The 23,037-nt window shown below is 44.5% G+C and overlaps 1 protein-coding gene across 3 annotated transcripts in view; it reads left to right on the top strand.

Moving 5' to 3' along the window:
* The window catches only part of SHCBP1L (SHC binding and spindle associated 1 like), a 325,723-nt gene that overhangs the window by 226,790 nt on the left and 75,896 nt on the right, over positions 1-23,037 (top strand). For all 3 annotated transcript variants that reach the window (XM_033915417.1, XM_033915416.1, XM_033915415.1), the window contains exons 7-8: positions 15,625-15,778; positions 20,883-21,133. In XM_033915417.1, the coding sequence (XP_033771308.1) occupies positions 15,625-15,778; positions 20,883-21,133 (405 nt within the window). The remainder of the gene's footprint in view (positions 1-15,624; positions 15,779-20,882; positions 21,134-23,037) is intronic.

The following is a 23,037-nucleotide window of genomic DNA, read 5'->3' as shown; positions in this document are numbered from 1 at the left end:
AGAGCCTCAGAAAAATCCACTAAAAGACTGATAGAAGCCAGTGGTTGGCTACAAGCCAAATAAAAGAAACCAAGTAGATTGATGGGAAATAAAGATTTATTACATGGCACACAAGTGTTTTTGCACTATTTTTTGAACTTTATTGCAGTCCTTCCCAGTTACCTATACCTCGCTTTCGCTCAGCCGAAGTCTGTGTGACTTAGGATATTGGCCCCTGGACATGTCCAATTGTCCACGCCCGGTCACAGTACTCATCCCAAATTCCGACAGTTGTTTCAGAAGTTGTTTCAGAATTTCATCTCAACCAGTCTATAGTTGTACCTTTCTTATTCTCAAAACCACATTCTCATCTTGGTGAAACTGCACTCCACACATTGGACTGTAAATGCACTTTGGCTTACTACCTGGATCAGACCAAGCCTAATAGAACTTCCACTCAATTACTCCTGTCCTTTATTCCTAACAGGCTGGGATCTCCGGTAGTCAAGAGAACAATCTCTACAACAAACAAAATGCCCTACATTTATTTATCTCCCAGTCCTTCTACCTTCTTGCTCTAACTGAGACATGGATTTGCCCCAAGGATGCAGCTGCTGCCCTCTCCCATGGTGGCTACCACTTCTCCCATACACCACGCACTACTGGTTGAGGTGGAGGTGTTGGGCTTCTTTTCTCTCCTTCTTGAAGATTCCAACCTTTTCTTCCACCTCAAACACTCAGCCTTTCCTCTTTTGAAGTCCATCCTGTCTACCTATTTGCTCCTCTACCTCTATGGATAGAGGTCATTTATTGCTGCTCCCCACCAACAAGTCACCTTCCTCTTCTCTCACTGAAATTGATTTCTGGCTTTCTTGAGTCATCTTCTCCCGCCCTCATTCTTGGGGATTTTAACTTTCACACTGACGATCTCTCTGATACTTATGCCTCTAAGTTTCTTGCCTTAACCTCCTCATTTAACCTCCAGCTGTGCTCCATTACCCCTACTCACTGGGATGGCCACTGCCTTGATCTTGTCTTTTTCTCCAACTGCTCTACATCACTGTTACCCATCTCTGATCATCATCTGATAACCTTCACAGTTACTCTCCCTCAGCCATGCCCAGCCATCACCAACAGGTTTCAAAATCTTCAAACCCCTCGATCATTCCATGTAATCTACCAGTGTTTCATTTCTTTCCTCCACTATGTTATCCAAGTCTGTCCATGAGGCTGTCTCATTGTACAACTCTATTCCCTCCTCTGCTCTGGACACCCTTGCTCTCCCTCTTCCCCCACTCTTGTCAGGCGTACCAAACTTCAACCTTGGCTCATTCCTATTATCTGGTACTTACATTCCTATACCCGCTGTGCCGAGTGCCTTTGGCTCAGATCCTTCACACATACTGACTTCCTTCACTTTAAATTTATGCTGACCTCTTTAAATTCTGCTCTTACACTCGTCTCTTTGCCATGCTGAACTCCCTCCTCAAAGCTCCCCCGACCCCTCTTCCTCGTTCTCCCCAGATGATGGCTGAACACTTCCGTGACAAGGTTCACAAGATCGCCCTTGAATTTGCAGCAAAGTCACATCTTTCTCTCCTATCCCCATCCACTCTTCTGACCTTCAAGTTCACACTACCCCCTTCTTCCTTCACCCAAACAACTCTTGTCCCACCCTCTCGACTCTCCATTAGCTACCGCTGAATTTTCTTCCTTCTCTGAAATCACAGAGGAAGAAACCGCACAACTTCTATCGTCAGCTAATCCTACTACATGCCCCTCAGGCCCTATTGCCATCCTGACCCCATCTCACATGCTGTTACATCCTCAACCTATTCATTTCCACTGCAACTGTTCCCAGTGCCTTCAAAGATGTGGTGGTTAAACCGCTTCTCAAAATACTCTCGCTGGACCCCCTCTTTCCCGTCAAACTATCGCCCTGTCTCCTTTCTTTCATTTCTATCCAAACTGCTTGGGCATGCTGTTCTCTTATTGCCTTGTCTTCCTTTCATCTCAACATATTCTTGATCCTCTATAATCAGGCTTTCACCCTCAACACTCCACAGAGATTGCCCTCACCAAAGTCTTCTGTGACCCGTTCATTGCCAGATCTAAAAGCCTTTACTCGATCCTCATCCTTCTTGACCTGTCTGCTGCTTTTGATACTGTTATTCATTACTTACTCCTTGATACGCTGTTCTCTCTTGGATTCCATGAATCTGTCCTCTCCTGGTTTGCCTCCTACCTCTCCCATTGCACCTTTAGGGTATGCATTGGTGGGTCCTCCTCTGCTACTGTCCTGCTAGTGGTTGGCATTCCCTAGAGTTCTGCCTTAGGACCTCTGCATTTCTCTCTCTACACCTCTTCCCTCAGTGCCCTGATCTCCCATGGATACTAGTATCACCTACATACTGATGACTCCCAGATCTACCTCTCTACACCCGTAATTTTACCTAAAGTTCAAGAAAAAGTCTAAGCCTGTTTGGCAGACATTGCTGCCTGGATGTCTCATCGCTACCTGAAACTAAACATGTCCAAGACCGAGCTGCTCTTCTTTCTTCTAAACCCTCCACTCCTCTCCCTCTGTTCTCCATCTCTGTAAATAATACTATTATTGCTCTAGTCTCCTATGCTTGCAATCTTGGAGTAGTCTTCGACTCTGACCTCTTGTTTCTTACACTCATCCAACAGACTGCTAAAGCTTGTCACTTCTATCTCTAAAACTCAAAATTTGCCTCTTCCTCTCAGAGCACACTACCTGTATCCTTGTCCACACTCTTGTAACCTCATGCTTAGACTACTGCAGTTTACTTCTGACATCTCCCACTGAACCACCTCTTCCACCCCTTCCCCCCGCAGTTGGTGCAAAACTTAGCCGCATAGCTTATCTACTGCCAACCTCTATACCAGGGATCTCAAAGTCCCTCCTTGAGGGCCGCAATCCAGTCAGGTTTTCCCCAATGAATATGCATTGAAAGCAGTACATGCACATAGATCTCATGCATATTCATTGGGGAAATCCTGAAAACCCGACTGGATTACGGCCCTCAAGGAGGGACTTTGAGACCCCTGCTCTATACACTCCTTCTCCTCAGATCACTCCACTAGCTCCCTATCCACCTCAACATACAGTTCAAACTTTTATTACTAATCATGCTCTAGTCCCCATTATCTCTTTTCTCTTATCTCTTCTTATACGCCTCCCTGAGAACTCCGTTTATCCCAGGACAAGCAAACAGCATATTCTCACATGTGGGTGATATCATCCACAGGGCCCCGGTATGGACAGCTTTAAAAGTGTATTGCCACTTTAAGATCCTGAGAAAGTTTGTGAACTGCCCGCACTGCACATGCGCGAGTGCCTTCCCGCTTTATGTAGGCTTGCAGTACCTCAGTTCTTATTTTTCCGCTGAGCTAAACAGTCGTATTTCTGAACTCTGTTCAGTTTCTTCCTATTGCCTTTCTTCTCGCACTTTTTTCTTTAAATATTTTTCTTTAAATTTCTAAATTAAAAAAAAGGAGAGAGGAGTATTTTTTTTCTTCCCTTTTTTTTCTCGCAGCTTTTTCCATCGAGGATTTAGTTTTGTTTCTCAGACATTGAGTTTGATTTGGCTGACGAGGTCTTTCTGTTCATATCCAGGCTGTTAATGGGCTTCAAAGAATGTTGCAGGTGCTAAAGACCAATTTCTTTCACCGACCCACACAGTTGGTGCTTGCAGTGCCTTGGGCCTAAACACCAGGTGTAATCCTGCGCTCGGTGTTCTACCCTGCAGAAACGTTCCATTAAGAGTTGGAAACTTCAGTAGAAGTTGTTCGAGACAAGCATGGACACCAAGAAGACATTGCAACCTTTATCGTTGAAGACTTTGACACTGGCATCGGGAAACCTCGCTTCGTCTGGTAAGCCAGCTAAGATGCCATCAGCTTCCCAACTGGCATCACAGGTCAATCTTGCATCGAGTCCCTTGATGCCGACCAAGCAGCGATGACCACCTTTTACGGCTTGCCTCATCATTGAGGTGTGCATCCTTATCGAGGTCACTCTCTCTGAGGCAAGCCATAACTCTGATGGTACCAGAAGATAAGCCAGAGGTACCAATCCTTTCCTTTTGTGAAAAGCTCGATGCGCTTTTCCAAGCGTAGTGGGGTGATGCATTCAAATTGCTTCAGTATCGTCTCTCTCAGTACCGGTCCAGCCTCAGCATAACACTATCAGGTCCAAGGGTACCGCAATTGCCTCTCTGGAATGACATCAATGCGCCATGCCTAGACATTGTTCATCTCGTCACAGATCCAGTTCTCCATCGAGGAATCGATCCAGTTTATCGAGACATTGTCGTACTTCCTCCTCTTCTCAACATTTGAAGTCCAGTAAGCATCGTTCCTCCTCAAGTGCATTGAAAAGAAAACATTGCTCTCCCTCATATTCTTCAAAGAGAAAAAGTGCTTCACATCATACCTCATCAGCACCGGACTGGACGTAAGCATCAATCTTCCCAACGCACTCCTTCACCAAAGCCCTTTTACGACTGACTTACAGTCTGATTCAGTTGAGGACATCCGAGTCTATAAGGGAGGCTTATGACACTCCCTTGGAAAAGTCTCCACAGAAGTCTTCACCAAGGGCTAAATCTCCAACTGAAACTTTCTTTCTCTAAATTTATTAGGCAGTTGGGAAAAGAGTTACCAGTCAAAACTAGGGGCTGACTCTGCCTACACACTTGGAGGCTTTAGATTATGATGAGCCTCCTAAAGAACTTCTCAGCCTATTGTTACGTGGTATTCATAAGAACTGGGAAAAGCCCTTCACCATTACAGTGGCTCCCAGAAAATTGGACTCTGTGTAAATCACAGCTTCAGCACCAGTCATTAGTGGTGGAGTCAACTTTGAAAAAATCTACTCCATCAAGAGTCTATGCCTCAGGGCATAAAGGGCACACTATAGACAAATTTGGACATCGCCTGTACCAAAATTCCATGTTGGCGAACAGAGTACTAAATTACAATTTATATATCTCCTGCTATATCAAGCATCTGGTTCGGAAATTGCCTTCTTTTGATAGATACATTCCTTCTCAACATCTGCAAGAATTTCATCATGTATTTTGCACTCTTACCTTAGCTAGAAGGTATATGGCAAGATCTGCTTATGATACATTTGAATTAGAGAATGACATGGGGAAAAAATCTGTCACCGCCCCGTCCCCGGCTCACCGTCCCCGCCATTCCCTTCACCGCCCCGTCACCGCCTTCCCCTTCACCGTCCCATCATCGTCACTGCCATCCCATTCACCGCCCCGTCACCGTCCCCCGCAGCATCCATATAAGCCTCAGTACTGCGAAACACCATGAAGACAGAAGAGAGTCCTGCCACTACTACTACTGCACTGAGAATCTGTTTCAGTGCCTCTGCCCTGTAGTAAAAACAGAACATAAAATAAATCAATTGACTTGTCCTCCCTTGCAATGACGTGTCCCCCATGTTCACCTATAGCTCGAATCAGGTCAATTGTGCACACTAAAAATGCCCACCTGAGCACATAATCATGCAGATGCTGCAGTACAATGAGCAACAGGAGGATATGAAACGTGAGCGTAGGCAGGCAGTGATACAAAAACAGCAGACACCTGACCGATTGCAGCGTTCCGCCGTCTCCCTCCCTCCACCTCACCTTAGATGTAGAGTATGCCGGCTTTCTTTTTCGCCCAGCCACACGCATTCAAAAAGCCGCGCATGCGCGGCTGCTCATTTGTTCAATATTCTCCTCTGATGCAACCGGAAACAGGAAGTTGCAAGAGAGGAGAAGATTGATCAACTCGAGCAGCCGCGCATGTGCGGCTTTTTGAACGAGTGCAGCTGGGCAAAAAAGAAAGCCAGCATACTCTACATTAGTGTTTTTCAACCTTTTTACACCCGTGGACCTGCAGAAATAAAAGAATTATTTTGTGGACCGGCAAACTGTTAGGACTAAAATTTAAAAACCCCGTTTCTGCCCTATCTCCGCGAGCTCGGTCACTTCAGTAACTATAGAAAAATAGACAAATATAGTGCAAAATATAGACAGCAGATATAAATTCTCAAAACTGACACGTTTTGATCACTAAATTGAAAATAAAATCATTTTTCCTACCTTTGCTGTCTGGTGATTGATTTCATGAGTCTCTGGTTGCGTTTCCTTCTGTCTGTGTATCCTTTCTTTCAGCACTCAGGCCCAAGAATTGTCCATTTCTATTCCCTCCCTCTTTCCTTCCCATGTTCTTAGTGCCCCTTCCTGTCTTTAGTGTTCCAAGTGCCTCCTTCCCATGTTTTTAGTGCCCCCAGTGCCTCCTTCCCATGTCCTTAGTGCCCCTTCCTGTCTTTAGTGCCTCCTTCCCATGTCCTTAGTGCCCCTTCCTGTCTTTAGTGCCCCCAGTGCCTCCCTCCCATGTCTTTAGTGCCCCCAGTGCTTCCTTCACATGTCCTTAGTGTCCCTTCCTATCTTTAGTGCCCCCAGTGCCTCCTTCCCATGTCTTTAGTGCCCCCAGTGCCTCCTTCCCATGTCCTTAGTGCCCCTTCCTGTCTTTAGTGCCTCCATTGCCTCCTTCCCATGTCTTTAGTGCCCCCAGTGCCTCCTTCCCATGTCCTTAGTGTCCCTTCCTGTGTTTAGTGTTCCAAGTGCCTCCTTCCCATGTTTTTAGTGCCCCCAGTGCCTCCTTCCCATGTCCTTAGTGCCCCTTCCTGTCTTTAGTGCCTCCTTCCCATGTCCTTAGTGCCCCTTCCTGTCTTTAGTGCCCCCAGTGCCTCCCTCCCATGTCTTTAGTGCCCCCAGTGCTTCCTTCACATGTCCTTAGTGTCCCTTCCTATCTTTAGTGCCCCCAGTGCCTCCTTCCCATGTCTTTAGTGCCCCAGTGCCTCCTTCCCATGTCCTTAGTGCCCCTTCCTGTCTTTAGTGCCTCCATTGCCTCCTTCCCATGTCTTTAGTGCCCCCAGTGCCTCCTTCCCATGTCCTTAGTGTCCCTTCCTGTGTTTAGTGCCCCCAAGTGCTTCCTTCCCATGTCTTTAGTGCCCCCAGTGCCTCCTTCCCATGTCCTTAGTGCCCCTTCCTGTCTTTAGTGCCCCCGGTGTCTCCTTCCCATATCCTTAGTGCCCCTTCCTGTCTTTAGTGCCCCTAGTGCCTCCTTCCTATGTCCCTCTCATTGCCTTCCACACTTTGTCCCACCCCCGAAGCCTGCCTGCCTGTCTACCTCTGTCCCTCCCTCCCTAGCCAAAGCCAGCCTGCTGCCTCCCTGCCGCTCAAAAAAAAAAAAAAAAAAGCCTCCTTCCTTTTCCCCTGCTCTTACCGCCGTGCTGCAGCTGCTAAAGCCGACAGGAAGTCTTTCCGATGTCAATTCTGACGTCGGAGAGGAAGTTCTGGGCCAGCCAGGCAGCGATTGGCTGGCCCAGAACATCCTCTCCGACGTCAGAATTGACGTCGGAAAGGCTTCCTGTCGACTTTAATAGCTGCAGCATGGCGGTAAGAGCAGGGGAAAAAGAAGGAGGCTCTTTTTTTTTTTTGCGCTTGTCCATCTTGCCGGCCATGCTCTACATCAAAGGAGAGGTGGAGGGAGGGAGATGGCGGAACGCTGCGATCGGGCGGGTGGGGACCGCGCGATCCTTGAATGCCTCACTGCGGAGACAAGTCCATTCACCGCTCTACGGGGCGGTGAATGGCCTTGTCCCCATCCCCGCAGAGACCACTATTTTTCTTCCCCGTTTCGGCGGGTTACCCGTGGCTAGCTGCGGGTAACAACCACCATGTCATTCTCTAATTTGAATTATCTTTCAGATCCTCAGGTATGTCAGTGGTCATGAGATGTCTCGCATGGCTGAGTCTCAGATATTGATATCAATCTTCAGGACAGACTTGCTAACATTCCTTGCATAGGAGAGGAGCTTTATCCCAGGACAAGCAGGCATGGAACGTCATCCACGGAACCCCGGTACAGATACTATAAAAGTACATCTCCACTTTAACAAATTTAGAAAGCTCGCAATAGCCCGCACCTTGCATGCACGAGTCTCTTCCCGCCCGATGTAGGCATACGGGCTCCTCAGTTCTGGTTTTCCCATGGAGCATTGAAGTCGTGTTCCTTAACGGTCTTCATTTGTTGCCTGCCTTCCCACTCTTGTGCTTTTTCTGTATTTATTTTATTTCTCGTTAATATATTTAAAAAAAAAAAAGAAAGTTTTGATTTTTTTCTTTTTTAGCCATCCGCGGATTTCTTCCCTGGCGGGGCCTTTAGTCAAACCTCAGCCATTGAGCTCAATTTGACTGAGGCAGTTTTCCCGTCAATGTCATGCCAGCAGACGGGTTTCAAAAAGTGCAGTCGGTGTTCTCGTACTATGTCTTTGACGGACCTTCATTGCTGGTCCAGAACACTGAGTTCAATCTTGTAAGCGTTGGTCTTCGCTTCAGAAGCACATCATAAAAAATTGCATTCTTCAGCAAGAAAAACTCTTTGGGGTCAGCATGGATGGAGATACACTGGCGACACCGTCTACATCAAAGTCCCCAGTGTCGAAGTCACCGACACTGCCTGAGGCACCAGCATTGACTCCAATGTCTCAAAATATTGCTCCCTCAGGTAAGCTGGCTAAGAAGGTACCACCTTCCCAAGCAGGGACACAGGTCACGAAGGCATCGAGCCAATTCATGCCAACCAAGCGCAAGTCCCTGCAGCGACTAGTTCCACTCTAGAGGGGTGCTTCATTAAGGGAGTCATCCTCTCTGGAATGTGTGTGTCACAGCACCTGTGGTACTGGTGACGAAGCCACATGTACCGGTGCCTACTTTGAGGCAGGAGCTTGATGCTTTGCATCGAGAGGAGCTCGGGAACCAGTTTCAATTACTTCTCCCGACACTCGGCCCAGCCTAAGCCTAACATTGCCAGAATTTCCGGTGCTGGCGATGCTCCATTGGTGCGACACAAGGACTCTTGACATCACTCTATTATCCCAGGACAAGCAGGCAGCCTATTCTCACATGTGGGTGACATCTTTAATATAGCCTGGTACGGACAGTTTGACAAGAGAACTGTCACTATAAATTGAAAACCTTTGCGACTGCCCACACTGAGCTTGCACGAGTGCCTTCCCACGTGACGCCAGCTCGAGCCCCTCAGTTCTTTGTTTTCCACGGAGTGAAGAAGTTTGTTTTCACTGTTGCTAAAATTTCAGGTTTGTTTTTTTGTTGCATTCCCACTTTGTGTATTTTATTTTCTATTCTATGTTTTTTCTTTCAAGTTTTGTAATTCGTTCTGATGGTACCGGCTGTTTAGCCTATAGTACTGGTTGATACTTCAGGTCTCTGCAGCATCGAGTCAGACATCTATGCTGTCTCCAGCTTTGCAGGTTGTCTCTCCTTTATGGTGTGCATTGAGGTCAATCATTCCAGGACAACTTGCTGCACCGATGGTACCGGCTGTTGAGCTTATAGTACTGGTGCATACGTCATCATTTTAGTAAGCATTGCAGGTCTCTACAGCATTGAGTCAGTTGATGCAGACCACTTATCGATAACGACGCTCCTCAACTTCATAGGTAGTCTCTCCTTCATGGTGTGCATTGAGGTCAACTATTCCAGGACATCCTGCTGCGCTAATGGTACCGGCTGTGGAGTCTTTAGTACTGCTGCATACTTCCAAGCTGAGGTATCATCCTTTCTCATTGCGTCGAACTTATGCATCTGACCAAACAACAGATACACATTGATCTTCATCATTGTCTTCTTCGGATTGGTACCAAGGACATTGTCTACTAGACTATTGCAACATCCTCTATCTCCCCTGCCCTGCAATAATAACAAAACAACTACAAACAATTCAAAACACAGCTCTGAGACTCGTCTACTCATTAAGGAAACACAACCACATTACAGAGGCATACCTCAACTCACACTGGCTTCCAGTTCCAGAAAGAATACTATTTAAATTCTACTGTATACTATTTAAAACTATAAATGGAGACAGCCCAACCTATCTGAACAACCGCCTCATCCAAACTACCTCAATCAGGCATAGGAAAACTCACATTCCATTCACATACCCTCCAATCAAAGAAGTTAAATGGAAAAAATTATATGATGGCCTTCTAGCCACTCAAGCAGCAAAACTAGACAACCAAATCTCCAAATTACTGATAACAACCCCAGACTACAAGATATTCAGAAAAGAAATAAAGACTATACTCGTCAAGAAATCCCTGAAAAAGTCTTACCACCATAAGTTCCTTCCTTCCTTCCCACCAACTTCCCGACTCCCTGAAACTTCCTGATCTGCTCTTTACCTTCACTGGAAATGACCAGACATCTTCATTTGTAACCCTCCTTCTATAACTCTTTTATAATCCGCCTTGAACCACAAGGTAATGGCAGAATAGAAATCTCTAATGTAATGTAATTGTAAGTTTTTTTGAAGACACAAACTTTTCTATTATTCAAATTTCCAATTGGACTCAGATGGTGCACTTACTTTATATAAAGACTGAGTCTTACGGCACTCCTTTTGAACTGTTAGAGGAACTGATTTTCAGGAGAAGACCTTCAGTGGATCTTTCTTTTCTTGGATATATTTGGCGCAGCCCTACCTGTTAAATTGGAAGCTGACACTGTACCTACCACTGAGTTCATACGTGCTTGTACTATGTTGAGTTTCCCAAAGGGCTTCTTAGGTTGCCATTATATGACAGGCTTGCTGAGATGCTTCTGAACAAATTGGGACACACTTTTAAGTATCATGGTTGCTCTGAGAACACTGGACCCATTCTTGTCAGGTCTGATGGCCCACTTCATTCATTACTGCTGGAATCAACCCTTAACAAATATTCCTATATGTCAGTTTTTGCCTCAGCGTCTCTAGGGCGTCAAGGCTGTGCTTTGGTTAAATTTGGAAGTCGCCTTTATCAAAATTCTATGTTGGCGACCAGAATCCTTTCTTACACTTTCTTTGTGTCCATTTATCTAAAGCAACTTATCAGGAAACGGCCTGGCATTCAGCAATATATTCCTTCGGAACATCTTCTTAAAATATCATCAAATTCATAGATGGGCAAATATATAACAAGGTCAGCCTATCATGCTTTTGAGAGGTCATCTAGACCTTCTGCAATGTCGGGAACTATGAGACACCTAATATGGCTAATAGTCTCTTGTACCATTCTATTGGCCATGTGCAACTTATCACAACATGAAAGGCCTTGGATTGCTTTGAATAGCACAAAGTCTACTTCCTATTTATATCAGGGGTGATATACTTTTACATCCTGGCTGCTGCCACAAAAGCATGAAAACTAACAGCAGCCTCACATGGCAACTTCTTCTGAGCATGCTCAGCCTTTTTTCATGTGCCTCTGAAGAACAACTTTCTTTTCTCTCTTTTTCTCTGACTCTTCCTCAGTCAATCTGAGGTTGTCTACAACGTTGATTTCTGATGACACATGTGGGTTCTTAAAGTTATCAACGACGTTTGCTTCTTCATTTCGTCACTATACCTCATTTCAAAGTGAGGCCTTGTGAACCCTCAGCAGATGCCTTTCTCCTTTCACATATGCTGGCTCTGCTTTCGACTACATGCCATAGGGGCAGTTTCCCCTTCTCAGAATCATCAGGGATTCTAGATGATAGACGAATGGTCTTCATCAGTGTTTTTCAACCTTTTTACACCTATGGACCGGCAGAAATAAAAGAATTATTCTGTGGACCGGCGGTTGAAGAACACGGGACTAAGTCGTGGGCCAGACCCCGGCCATCTCTACCCAATCTCCACCTCAGACCACACCCCCATAATAGTACTAATTGCACCTTGCACGTCCCGTGCCTCATCTGGAAGCCTTCCCTCTGAAGTTGCAACGTCAGAGAGAAGGCTTCCGGTTCAGGTGCAGGATGCCCGTAAGCCACTGCCCATGGTTTTGTGCACTGAATCAGTTAGGAAGAGGGAGCTGGCTGGAAGATAACGCCACATCAATCGCACCGTGAAGAACACTGTTTTGGACCTGATGCACGTGCTGGCTCTTTGGACCGGCAGGAAATTTCTGTGGACCGACACTGGTCCATGGACAGGTGGTTGAATAATACTGGTCTACATCCACCTGACCTCTGAGATTTACAACTGCAGTTGTAGATAAACCTTCCACATTTTCAATACAGAGTTTTGCCCTTCAGCCTGGACTCTTTCCCAAGAGAGTTTATTAATTGTCGGGTAGTAGGGCAGCAGCTTTAACAGCTCACAGCAATACAGTCAGCATTTAGGGTTCAAAGTCAACTTTTCAAAATCCCTCTCAACCATTATACTTCATAGGTACCCTGCTGGACACGATTTGACTCAGGCCATTCCTATCTCAGCAAAATCAGAAATATTTGTTCCATTTTGCAATCCAGCTGAGTCAGTCCAGAGATGATCTTATTAGGTCACATGGCATCTACAATGCACGTTACTCCCTTCACGTTCATCGCAGAGGTCCCTAGCGTCTCAATGGTCTCAATCTCTTGATCCATTCTCTCAGAAGATTGCAGCCACATCATTGCTTCCTCAGTCTCTTCAGTGGTGGATAAATTTGTCAAATCTTTCCAAAGGGCTGCTCTTTCAAATGCCTCCACATCAGTATGTTTTGACCACGGATTTGTCCATATGTGTTTGGGGAGCTCTCCTGGACAGTCTCAGAACACAGGGTCACTGGTCTGCTCAAGAACAGAAGTTTCACATAACCCACTTGGAACTCAGAGTGATTCGGAATGCTCTAAAGACTTTTCAACAGTATATCCAATCCTGTCCAGGTTTCACGTTTATTTAAAATTTGATAATATCAGCTGTAAAGACTTCTAAGCCTGTCCTCCTTGTTCACACTGACAATCAAGTTGCAATGTGTTACATAGACAATCAAAAAGAGTCGGACTCTCTGGCTCTGTCAAGAAGCTGAGGAGATTTGAAATTGAGCAATTGCTCGAAACATTGTCCTCAAAGCCATCTATGTTCAAGGAGCTCAAAATACTCTTGCTGATAAGCTCAACAGATAGCTTCGGCTCCATGTCTTACATCAGATATTTTCTCGGTGGGAAACTCCTCAGATAGACCTATTTACATCTTCCCACAATCACAAATTGTCTTAATTCTATTCCATCATCGTCTGGAGGCAGACAAGTTCCTCTGTTTCCTCCAATTCCTCTCATACTTAAAACACTGATCCCACTCCACTCAAGAATCGGCCCCCATGATCATCGTTAACTCCTCGGTGGCCCAGACAACTCTGGTCCTCCTTTCTACTTCAGCTCAAAGTCAAACATCCAATAACCCTACAGATCTTTCCGTCTCTTCTCACTCAGATTGCTACCTTTCCGCTTGACCTTAACAGATGCTGATCGTCTGATCCTGTTAGTCATTTTAGCTACTTCCAGAAAACCTTCCACGCAGCAGTGCTACCAACAGAAGTGAACATGGTTTTCAGCATGGCGTGATCTTTAGCATCTTGATGCTTCATCCCCTTCCATATCTTCAGTGTTGGAATATCTTCTTCACTTATCCAACTCTAGTTTTAACAGCACTTCAGTCAGATTCCACCTATCAGTGCTTTCCATGCTCAGGTCAACAATAAATCTCTGGTTGTGCATTTTCTGGTTTCCAGGTTTATGGCAGGTCTTTTCAATATCAAACCACCTTTTAAGCTGCATCTAGTGGTTTGCGATCTTACTGTTGCTCTCCCTAGTTGGATGTAGCCTACATTTGAACCAATGTCTTCTGCTCATTTTAAATATCTCACTTTGACAGTGGTATTTGAAATTTCCATTACTTCTGCATGTCGTGTGAGTGAGCTTCAGATGTTGGTGTGGGACCCTTTACGGTATTCCACCATGTTTAGCTAGTCCTATGCAACCATCCTAAATTCTTACCAAAAGTGAACACAGATTTTCACTTCAATCAATAGATTGCACTTCCAGTTCTTTTTCCAAAACCTTATTCTCATCCTGGTGCAACAGTTCTTCATACCTTGGTCTGCAAATTGAGCCTTGGCTTATTACTTGCAAAGGACTCAATCTCACAGAACATCTCCTCAACTGTTCATCTCCTTTGATCCTAACAGATTGGGCCGCCCTGCATCCAAAAGAGCTATGGCAGCTTCAGTTGCATTATTGCGTTCCACTCCCATTGATGGAATCTGCAAAGCAGCTTCTTGGTCCTCAGTTCACCTCTCATTACTTTTTTTTTTTATTTATTTATAAATTTTCAATATAACAATCAAGTATAAACTTGTACAGAAAAGCAAAATTTCAAGAGGCAAATAAAATTTTTAACATAATATAACACAAGAAATAATTATATCTTTAATCTCACTCAAGTCCTCTATTTTGGATCCAAGATTAAAAATAAACGGAATTAAGGTAATCAATTAAGGAAGAAAAAACAGTTATAGGTAAAACTGTGCTAACAGTCGTCTATTTTATCACCTCTCATTACTAATTGGAATCCTATTCCAAATGGGATGATCACTTCGGCCAAACAGTGTTACAAAATTTATTCTCTTAATGCCCAACTCTCCCTCCATTCCACTGCAGTAAGCTAGGGAATCCCATATGTGAGAATATGCTGCCTGCTTGTCCTAGGATAAATCACAGTTACTTACTGTAACAGGTTTTATCCAGGGACAGTAGGCAGATATTCTCACATCCTACCCTCCTCCCCTGCTTGGCTTCTTAGCTTACTTAGAACTGAGGTACCTCGAGTCTCTTCTCGGGCGGGAAGGCAGTCATGCATGCACGGTGCAGAAAAAATATTAAAATGGCTGTTCACTGTCAGACTGTCCGTACTAGGCTCCGTGGATGAGGTCACCCATATTCTGCCTGCTGTCCCCGGATAACACCTGTTACGGTAACTGTGCTTTTTCTTTATTCCAGCTCAATAAAGATCTTTTATGGATCTTAAGAATTTCTATGGGATTAATGCAATTGGTTCAGGAAAGTCAAGTACTGGCCTTTGCTTTCAGTATATTCTGTTTCTTTTATCTCCTGATTATTGTTCCCTCTTTCTAATTATGGTGGTCTAAGGAAGAGCCCTTTATATAAAAATGTTCTTTTGAATTGTATACCTTTAGCGTTTTGTATTTCCTGATATGTTTGGACTGTTTTTCTGTAGACAAGTTTTATTGCTTGTTATATACTGTAGTTCTAAATTTGAATAAATAATTTTAAAAAGAAAAAAAAAACAATGTTATTTCATGATGAACGACTTTTGGACTATAACGTATCTTTTGACAGATTTTATTTAAAAAAAAAAAAAAATCCAATTTAAAGGAACAAAATCTTATGTTCCCTGATGTATGGCTTGTCTGACCCGGCTCTGTGGCCCACTCTTGCACATGGTACCACAGGCTATTTTTCAGTAACTAGAGAACACCAAGCTCATTTTTAAAAGGATTCTTCACTATGAAGCATGTGTCTAAAATATGAGCATGTACTGCATATATTTGTACCTACTTCAAATAGGTGTAAATTCAACCCTCATACGTACTTTTCCTTCCCTGACCCAGCCCTGCTTTGTCTTTATTTTGGGTAAAAGTATCTGTTCTGTGAATGGAATTTTTGGCACCAATTTCTTTTTCCTCTCATTTTAAATTATCTAATTGATTTTGTATTTATGCAGATTAAGGATTTTTCTGCAGATACACTGCTCCAGCAACATAATCATTTGGATGCAGCTTTGGACAACTGTTACTGTGGTGATTCTGTTGTCATTTATCCAGGAGAATATCAAGCTTTAGGCCTTGCATTGTTAACTGATGATATCACAATTAAAGGTTAGGAACAGATTGCTAAATTCTGCTTTATGATTCATATGCATATCAAAATGTGTTTTAAAGTTGTAAGGAGAAATGGGACAGTTTGATCAATCCAATATGTTCATGCGACTATATAACTGATAGTATTAAATTTCTCATGAGACCACTTTTTGACTTATAGGGTAGATTTGCTGAGTTTACAAGTTGAAGATATATGTTCAGTTATGAATGCTTAATAAAATGTACTGAGAGTTTTCTAATTTGTCTATCTCAAAAAAGAAATAGCAAAATTAGTAAAGATACAAAGATAATTTAAGGACACCCCATGGAATATTGAATTCTTTCTTATGTTCACATATCAATGTCAAATCTTATTTTTATTTATATCTGGAAAATAAAGTGATATTATTGCAGGTATACAACAAACATTTTCCTTGATTTACTCATGAAACAAAAGATATCCACAATAATGTATATTCTAACTGAAGAATAAATTAGGACACCCTAATAACTAGTGTTACCACCTTTGGCTGAAATAATTGCAGTGAGACGCTTCTTGTAGCCATCGACCATTATCCCAGGACAAACAGGCAGCCTATTCTCACATATGGGTGACATCATCCATGGTACCCAGATGCGGACAGCCTTGCAAGCAGACTTGCTTATAGAAACTCAGAAGTTTCGATTCTGCTGCACCGAGCATGCACGAGTGCCTTCCCGCCCAGCACAGTGCGCATCTCCTCAGTTCTCAGTTTTCCACAGAGCCGAGAAGTCTGTCTTTGACATTCTGCGCTAAACTTCGTTCTCTTCAACGCGGTTTGTTAATTTCTTTTAGCCGAATCGCTGTCTTTTTTCTTTCCGTTAGTTAAAAAATGTTTTATTTTTTCGTTGACTGACTGGCGGGCTGGGTCGTGCGCCAGCAGGCTTCAACTTTGCGGCGGCTATCTTCCCTCCTATGTCCCGGCCAGTCAGGGGCTTTAAGAAGTGTAGCCAGTGCCAGCGTGCGATTTCTTTCATGGACCCACACCGCTGGTGTCTTCATTGTCTCGAGCCTGACCGTAGTCCGAAGTCGTGCGAGCACTGTGCTACTCTTCAACCTCAAGCCCTTAAACGTCGTCGGGTTCAAGTGGAACAGCTGTTTAAGATGGACTACACCTTGATTTCTGACTCAGTCAAGACTTCAGCTGGGGGTCCTCCTGTTTCCACAACTACAACCTCGAGTCTCATCAGACCTTCCTCGTTTGGATCATCTTTGGCCTCGAGTACACCTGATTTATCTTCCCCTGAGCTTCCCTAAGGTCAGATACCTAAGCAGAAGGTTCCTGCGGTGGTCCTCAAGCTATCCAAGCATCAATCCTCCAAGCAGAAGCATGCTTCTACTGCCACCTCGGAGCCTTTAGCCTCAGCAAGTGGTCCAGTTTCAGACTCGGATCCACAATTGCAGGCTTCTCTCCAGACCATGTTAGAGCAGCAATTTGTTCAATTATTACAAATACAGTCATGCCTCAACTCTGCTTCCTGCAGTCCAGCCTGGGCAATCAGCAGTCTCCCGCAAGGTCGAGTCCCTGCCTGTTCCTCGAGCTGAGTCTACACACACTATGCAAGGAGTCGAGTCTTTGCGAGTGTCTGGTCTGGAATCTACACACTCTATGTAAGGAGTTGACTCTAAAAGATTTATAACATTTAATATACCTTCAGCATTTAAAATCTGTTCAGCCTCTGGGTTTACCCCCGCCTCTTTCTTTGATGGTAGATAATATATCTTGTTAACAGGTGGCATACATTCAGGGGAATATTTTAAACATTCAAATAGATATTTTTTAAACATCTCAATTGGAGAAACCCCCAGGGGCCTGGGAAAGTTCAAAAGGCGTATATTCAAACGACGATTGAAATTTTCTAATTGTTCAATCTTGCGATTTAATTGATTTTTGTCCTTAATTAATCCAACAGTTAAGTCTTGAAGCTTTTCCACCTTTTCATTAACTTTTTTCAAATTGCTGGAGAAATCTTCCTTAGTCCCTTCTAATTTAAGTCCCAAAGAATCAACTGTACTTACTAAAGCTGCTACTTCTCATGATGACTTGGCTACAGTGGCGTTCAAACCGGAGAGAGCATCCCAAATCCTCTCCAGTGTAACCATCGGAGATTTAACCAGAAGAGTGCTGACTTCCTTGTCAGCTCCCGACTCTCCCTGCTCCTTTGTTGCTCTCGCGGCTTCTGCCCCTCGAATTGGGGTTTCCCCTGCACTCTCCATTTGGCAGGGTTCCTCAGACATCGCTGTGTGTGAAGCAGGGCGCAGTGGTGGAACAGCAAAAGGGGGAGACAGAGATGTCTCTCAGGCAAAGTCCTCTGCTTCTCCTCGAGCAGGGGAAGCGCCATCATCCCCCCAGGGAACTCCGCAGGATTCAAAACTGACGCGTACTCGCAAATCGACCGCTGCTGCATCAGGGAGGAAGTTTGTGGTGTCGAGGGATCAACCCGAACTATCCCCTTGCTTGGTATGTGGCATTGCTGAAGAGGTAAGAAAAAAGGAATGCTATCGGGTTGACTCAGGAGCACGAGTCATAGGCTGTCGCCATCTTGAATTCCTCCTCTATTCTCCTCATCTTCTTTCAGTCCAACATCTGTGCTCTCTCTCCTTTCCATGCAGCATCTGCCCTCTTTCTCTGCCCTTTCCATCCACTGTCTTTTTCTTTCTGTCCCTTCCATCCACTGTCTGCCCTCTCTCTTACATCTGGTGTCTGTCCTCTCTCCCTTCTATATGGCATCTTCCCTCTTTCTATTCCCCTTCCATAACCTGTCTTTATCACAGAACAAGCAGGCAGCCTATTCTCATATGTGGTGACGTCATCCACGGACAGCCTCGCAAGCAGACTTGCTTGTAGAAACTCAGAGGTTTTGAGTCTGCTGCACCGCGCATGCGCAAGTGCCTTCCTGTCCAGCACAGGGTGCGTGTCCTCAGTTCAGATAGCTAGCAGAGAAGCCAACCAGGGGAGATGTGGGGGGTGTGAGAATAGCTGCCTGCTGTCCCTGGATAACACCTGTTACGGTAAGTAACTATGCTTTATCCCAGGACAAGGAGGCAGCCTATTCTCACATGTGGGAGACCTCCAAGCTAACAAAATGGGATGGTGGGAGTGCTGGCAATTTTGTAATGCTCTCTGGCCAAAATGGCCATCCTGTCTGGAGAAAACATCCAGACAATAATGAGAGGTGAAAGTATGAACTGAGGACCAGGTGGCAGCTTTGCAAATCTCCTCAATAGGAGTGGATCTGAGGAAAGCTACTGAAACCGCCATGGCTCTGACTTTGTGGGCTGTGATTCGACTCTGTAGATACAGTCCAGCCTGGGCATAGCAGAAAGAGATACAAGCAGCCATCCAGTTAGAGATGGTATGCTTAGAAATCGGATGTCCCAACTTGTTTGAATTGAAAGTGTTTTAAAATGAATAAAGATTATAAAAGAAAAAGGAGACAAAAAGTTGAGCCAGATCTGTGTGGTTTGGTGCGTTCCAGGTAGAAGGCCAAAGCACTTTTACAGCCTAGGGTATGAAGAGCTGATTCTCCAGGATAAGAATGAGGCTTTGGAAAAAATACTGGAAGTACAATGGATTGATTGAGATGAAATTCTAAAAGCACTTTAGGTAAGAATTTAGGATGAGTACGTAGGACTACCTTCTTATGATGGAAAACTGTGAAGGTGGGTCAGCAACTAAAGCTTGTAGCTCACTGACTCTTCGAGCAGATGTGAGGGCAATGAGATATTTCAGATGAGTCGAAGTCATTGGTTCAAAAGGAGGCTTCATCAATTGAGCAAGAACAACATTGAGATCCCAAACCACTGGAGGCGGTTTGAGAGGAGGTTTGACATTGAAAAGTCCTTTCATAAATTTGGAAACAACCAGATGAGCGGAGAGGGGTTTCCCTTCAATAGGCTGATGGAAAGCAGCAATTGCACTGAGATGGACTCAAATAGATGTAGACCTGAGGCCAAAGGTAGATAAGTGCAAAAGATAATCCAAGACGGAAGACAAGGAAGTATCCCGAGGTTCCTTGTTATGAGAAATGCACCACGTAGAAAATCTAGTACATTTTTGTTGATAGCATTGCCTAGTGGCAGGCTTTCTGGAAGCCTCTAAAATGTCTTCTATAGGTTGAGAAAACTGTAGAGGAGTTATTTATGTTGAGAGGTACCAAGCTGTCAGGTGTAGAGACAGCAGGTTGGGATGACGTCACCCACATGTAAGAATAACTGCCTGCTGTCCCTGGATAACACCTGTTACGGTAAGTAACTGCTATCCTGTGCTCCTTCTCTCCTTTATATATGATTCATTTCAGTTTCACCCCTCTCCATTTTTCTTTCTTGTCTCCTCCCCCATGCACTGGCATCTCTTCTCCTTTCCTTCTTTCTTTCCCACCTCATGGTCTGGCATCTGTCTCTTCCTCCCATGCCCTGACATATGTATCCTCCCCTTCTATCTCTCCCTCCCCCTCCATGCTGTGGCATCTCCTCTGCTTCCTTTCCCTCCTCTCCCTCCCCCCCACCCATGCTCTGGCATCTCTCTTTCATCTCCATTCCTTTCCAAGGTCTTCCTTCTTCTTCCCCATCAATTGGAGACTTTCTTCCTTATCCCTCCCTTCCCCCCTTCATCTCCCACTCTTGGAATGGGTACCTCTCTATCTATCTTCGTTGGCAGTGGCAGCCTTCACAACTCACTGCTCTTGCCTGTGTCGGTTCTTTCTCTCTGCTGGTCCCTCCTCTTTCCGCAAAGGCAGGATTTGGCAGAAAGGAAGGCACAGTGTCCCCAGAGCAGTGAGCTGTGAAGGCTACTGGAAGAGCCTAGCCCTGTTCCTGGGAGTAACCCCTTATGGGCTGCACCTGGGGCAGTCCACCTTACCAACCTCCTTGGCACGTCACTGAATGAAATTTTGATCATAATTTTATATACTCAACACTAGTAAATTTTGAAAGAGGCCAGTTTGAGAGCCTAACTTGTAAGGTTACTAGCATAAACCTTTTGAATTTGGCATCAGATCCTAGTCTTGTAATGCAAAATTCCTTTTCCTCTTTAATGTCTGAAGGAAATATTTCTTTTAAAAATATTTTTTCTTACAATAGGAGCTGGAAAAAGAGAAGAAATTGTGATAGTCTCAGATCCTGTTTATGACAACTTTGTAGCATCCAAAGCTCAAAACGTGAAACTAATGCACCTCACATTTGTCCAGCGGGGCACTTCTGATGGCATCGTGGTTGTGGAGTCTGGGCACATGACTCTGATTGACTGTGTTTTGAAATGTGAAAGAACTGGAGTTTGTGTCCTAACTGGAGCTGCACTAACCATGAAAAATTGCGAGCTTACTGGTGCACAGGTATAGTATTTTATAGTTTAAATATCACAGCACCATTAAAATGTAGCCTTCCATAATTAAAAGTGCTTATTGTTCTAGGCTGTCTAAAAGATAGTGGCAGTGTTGTGTTCTGCCAAGAGAGTATTTGGGTTGATTCCCAGGTCAGATCATCTACCCCCTGGGCTTGATTAGGGCTGAAGATGCTACAGAGCATTTAAGGGAGGGTTACAGTTATTGGAGAGTTATAATAAGCCAGCACAAGGTCCTGTGATTGTGGAGTACCCTGATCAAAGGTTGTTGCTGCAGTGATTGGGCTCAGGGAGTTTGGAAGGGGATAAAATTAGGGGAAATTTCCAGGTATTGAGCATGAAGGCTCATGTCGGTGTAGCCAGTTTCGATTTGCTAGGTCAAAGAAGTACCAGTTTCTCTAATCACTTCTTTCACAGATCCATTTTTTCCAGCATTGAATTGTCAGTAATGTAATATAAAGAATGACATAAATATATTAGGTTAAGTGCTACATATATCAGTAAAATCTAAGTATTTATATATACAAGAAATAAATGGCAAAATTTCCCAGTCTAATAACTCATTAGTAGTGTTGTATACTGCTGTATAGAAGACGATTATTGTATTGCTATCCCCAACTTCTGCTTCTCAAGCAGGCGGGAGCTGGAGATTTTGTGCCAGTACAGTGACGATGCACCAGTATAGGTTCATGTTTATTGGATTTGGAGGAAGTATTTGTTTTTGGCTTTTAGCTAAGGATTGAGGCTGTAGAGGCTAAGTTTGGCAAGGAAAGGGGGAGGGCTAAAAATTGGCAAAATCCCAGTTAATTATAAATGAAGAATCACAGTGAAACTCTGTGAATTCTAATCCTGTTATTTTCCTTCCTGAATCAATAATAAAGGTGTTTAATCTCAACCTGCGAATCTGGTCTTGCAGAAATCCACATGCTTTTCTCTCCACTGCACCTCCCACTTGGATGAGGAATACAGAGTCCCCTGTAGCTTTCATTTCTGCAATCGAAGCAAACAGCTGTCTTTCTGATCTGTTCTGCTTCTTTTCTTATTCTTTCGCTAGTTTGTCCTTTTTTCAGTGGCTTTAGTGCCTTGAGACCTCTTTGGTAGGGTTCTCTGCCTGGGAAAGGATGCTGTTTCCGCAGAGCTAAACTGCTGCTCCACAGGGCAAGCATCGAGTTGGCTTGTGTAGCCACCCTGCTGTGTGCCGCCTTCAGGAGCTTGCTTACTTTCTGCCCCTGTCTGAGGTTTAAGCACAGGCTGTTTGCGCCCTGAGTAAGAGCCCATGGGGTATCAGGGCACAGGCTGTATTCTCCCTCCACAGTCAGATGAGGAGGATCCAAGGGAGCAGAGGTTTCGGTCGGGGTCCGTCTGACTAGCAGCCTGAAAATCCTGAAGATTGGACTGTTATCACAGGACAAGCAGGCAGCATATTCTCACGTATGGGTGACATCACCGATGGGGGCCCTGGTACGGACCACTTTAAAAGTGCATCGCCACTTTAAGTCTTTAGAAAGTTCGCAATAGCCTGCACCACGCATGTGCAAGTGTCTTCCCGCCCGACGTAGGCACGCAGTCCATTAGTTTCTTAGTTTTCACGGAGCTAAGAAGATGCGTTTTTCAACGGCCATTGAGACTTTTTTCCTTTGCTGCCTTCCCACTCTCGCGGATTTGTGACTTCAGTCATATTTCCTTTATTTTTCCTTTAGCAAGTTAAAAAAAATCAAAAACATTTGTTTTTTTCCCTTTCGCGGGTTTGTCCCGGCGGGGCCTCTTCGACCACCTTGCCTAGCCAGGGCAGTTTTTCCGTTGATGTCACGCCCGCAGATGGGTTTTAAAAAGCGGTCGCTGTGCTCGGCCCATTTCAGTAACTGACCCGCATCGCTGGTGCCTCCAGTGCTTGGG

This window comes from Geotrypetes seraphini, chromosome 12 (genome assembly GCF_902459505.1).
Source record: "Geotrypetes seraphini chromosome 12, aGeoSer1.1, whole genome shotgun sequence".
In the NCBI taxonomy this organism is placed as follows: Eukaryota; Metazoa; Chordata; class Amphibia; order Gymnophiona; family Dermophiidae; genus Geotrypetes; species Geotrypetes seraphini.
Note: the sequence above shows the minus strand (reverse complement) of the source record. Positions and strands in the feature narration are given on the sequence as shown.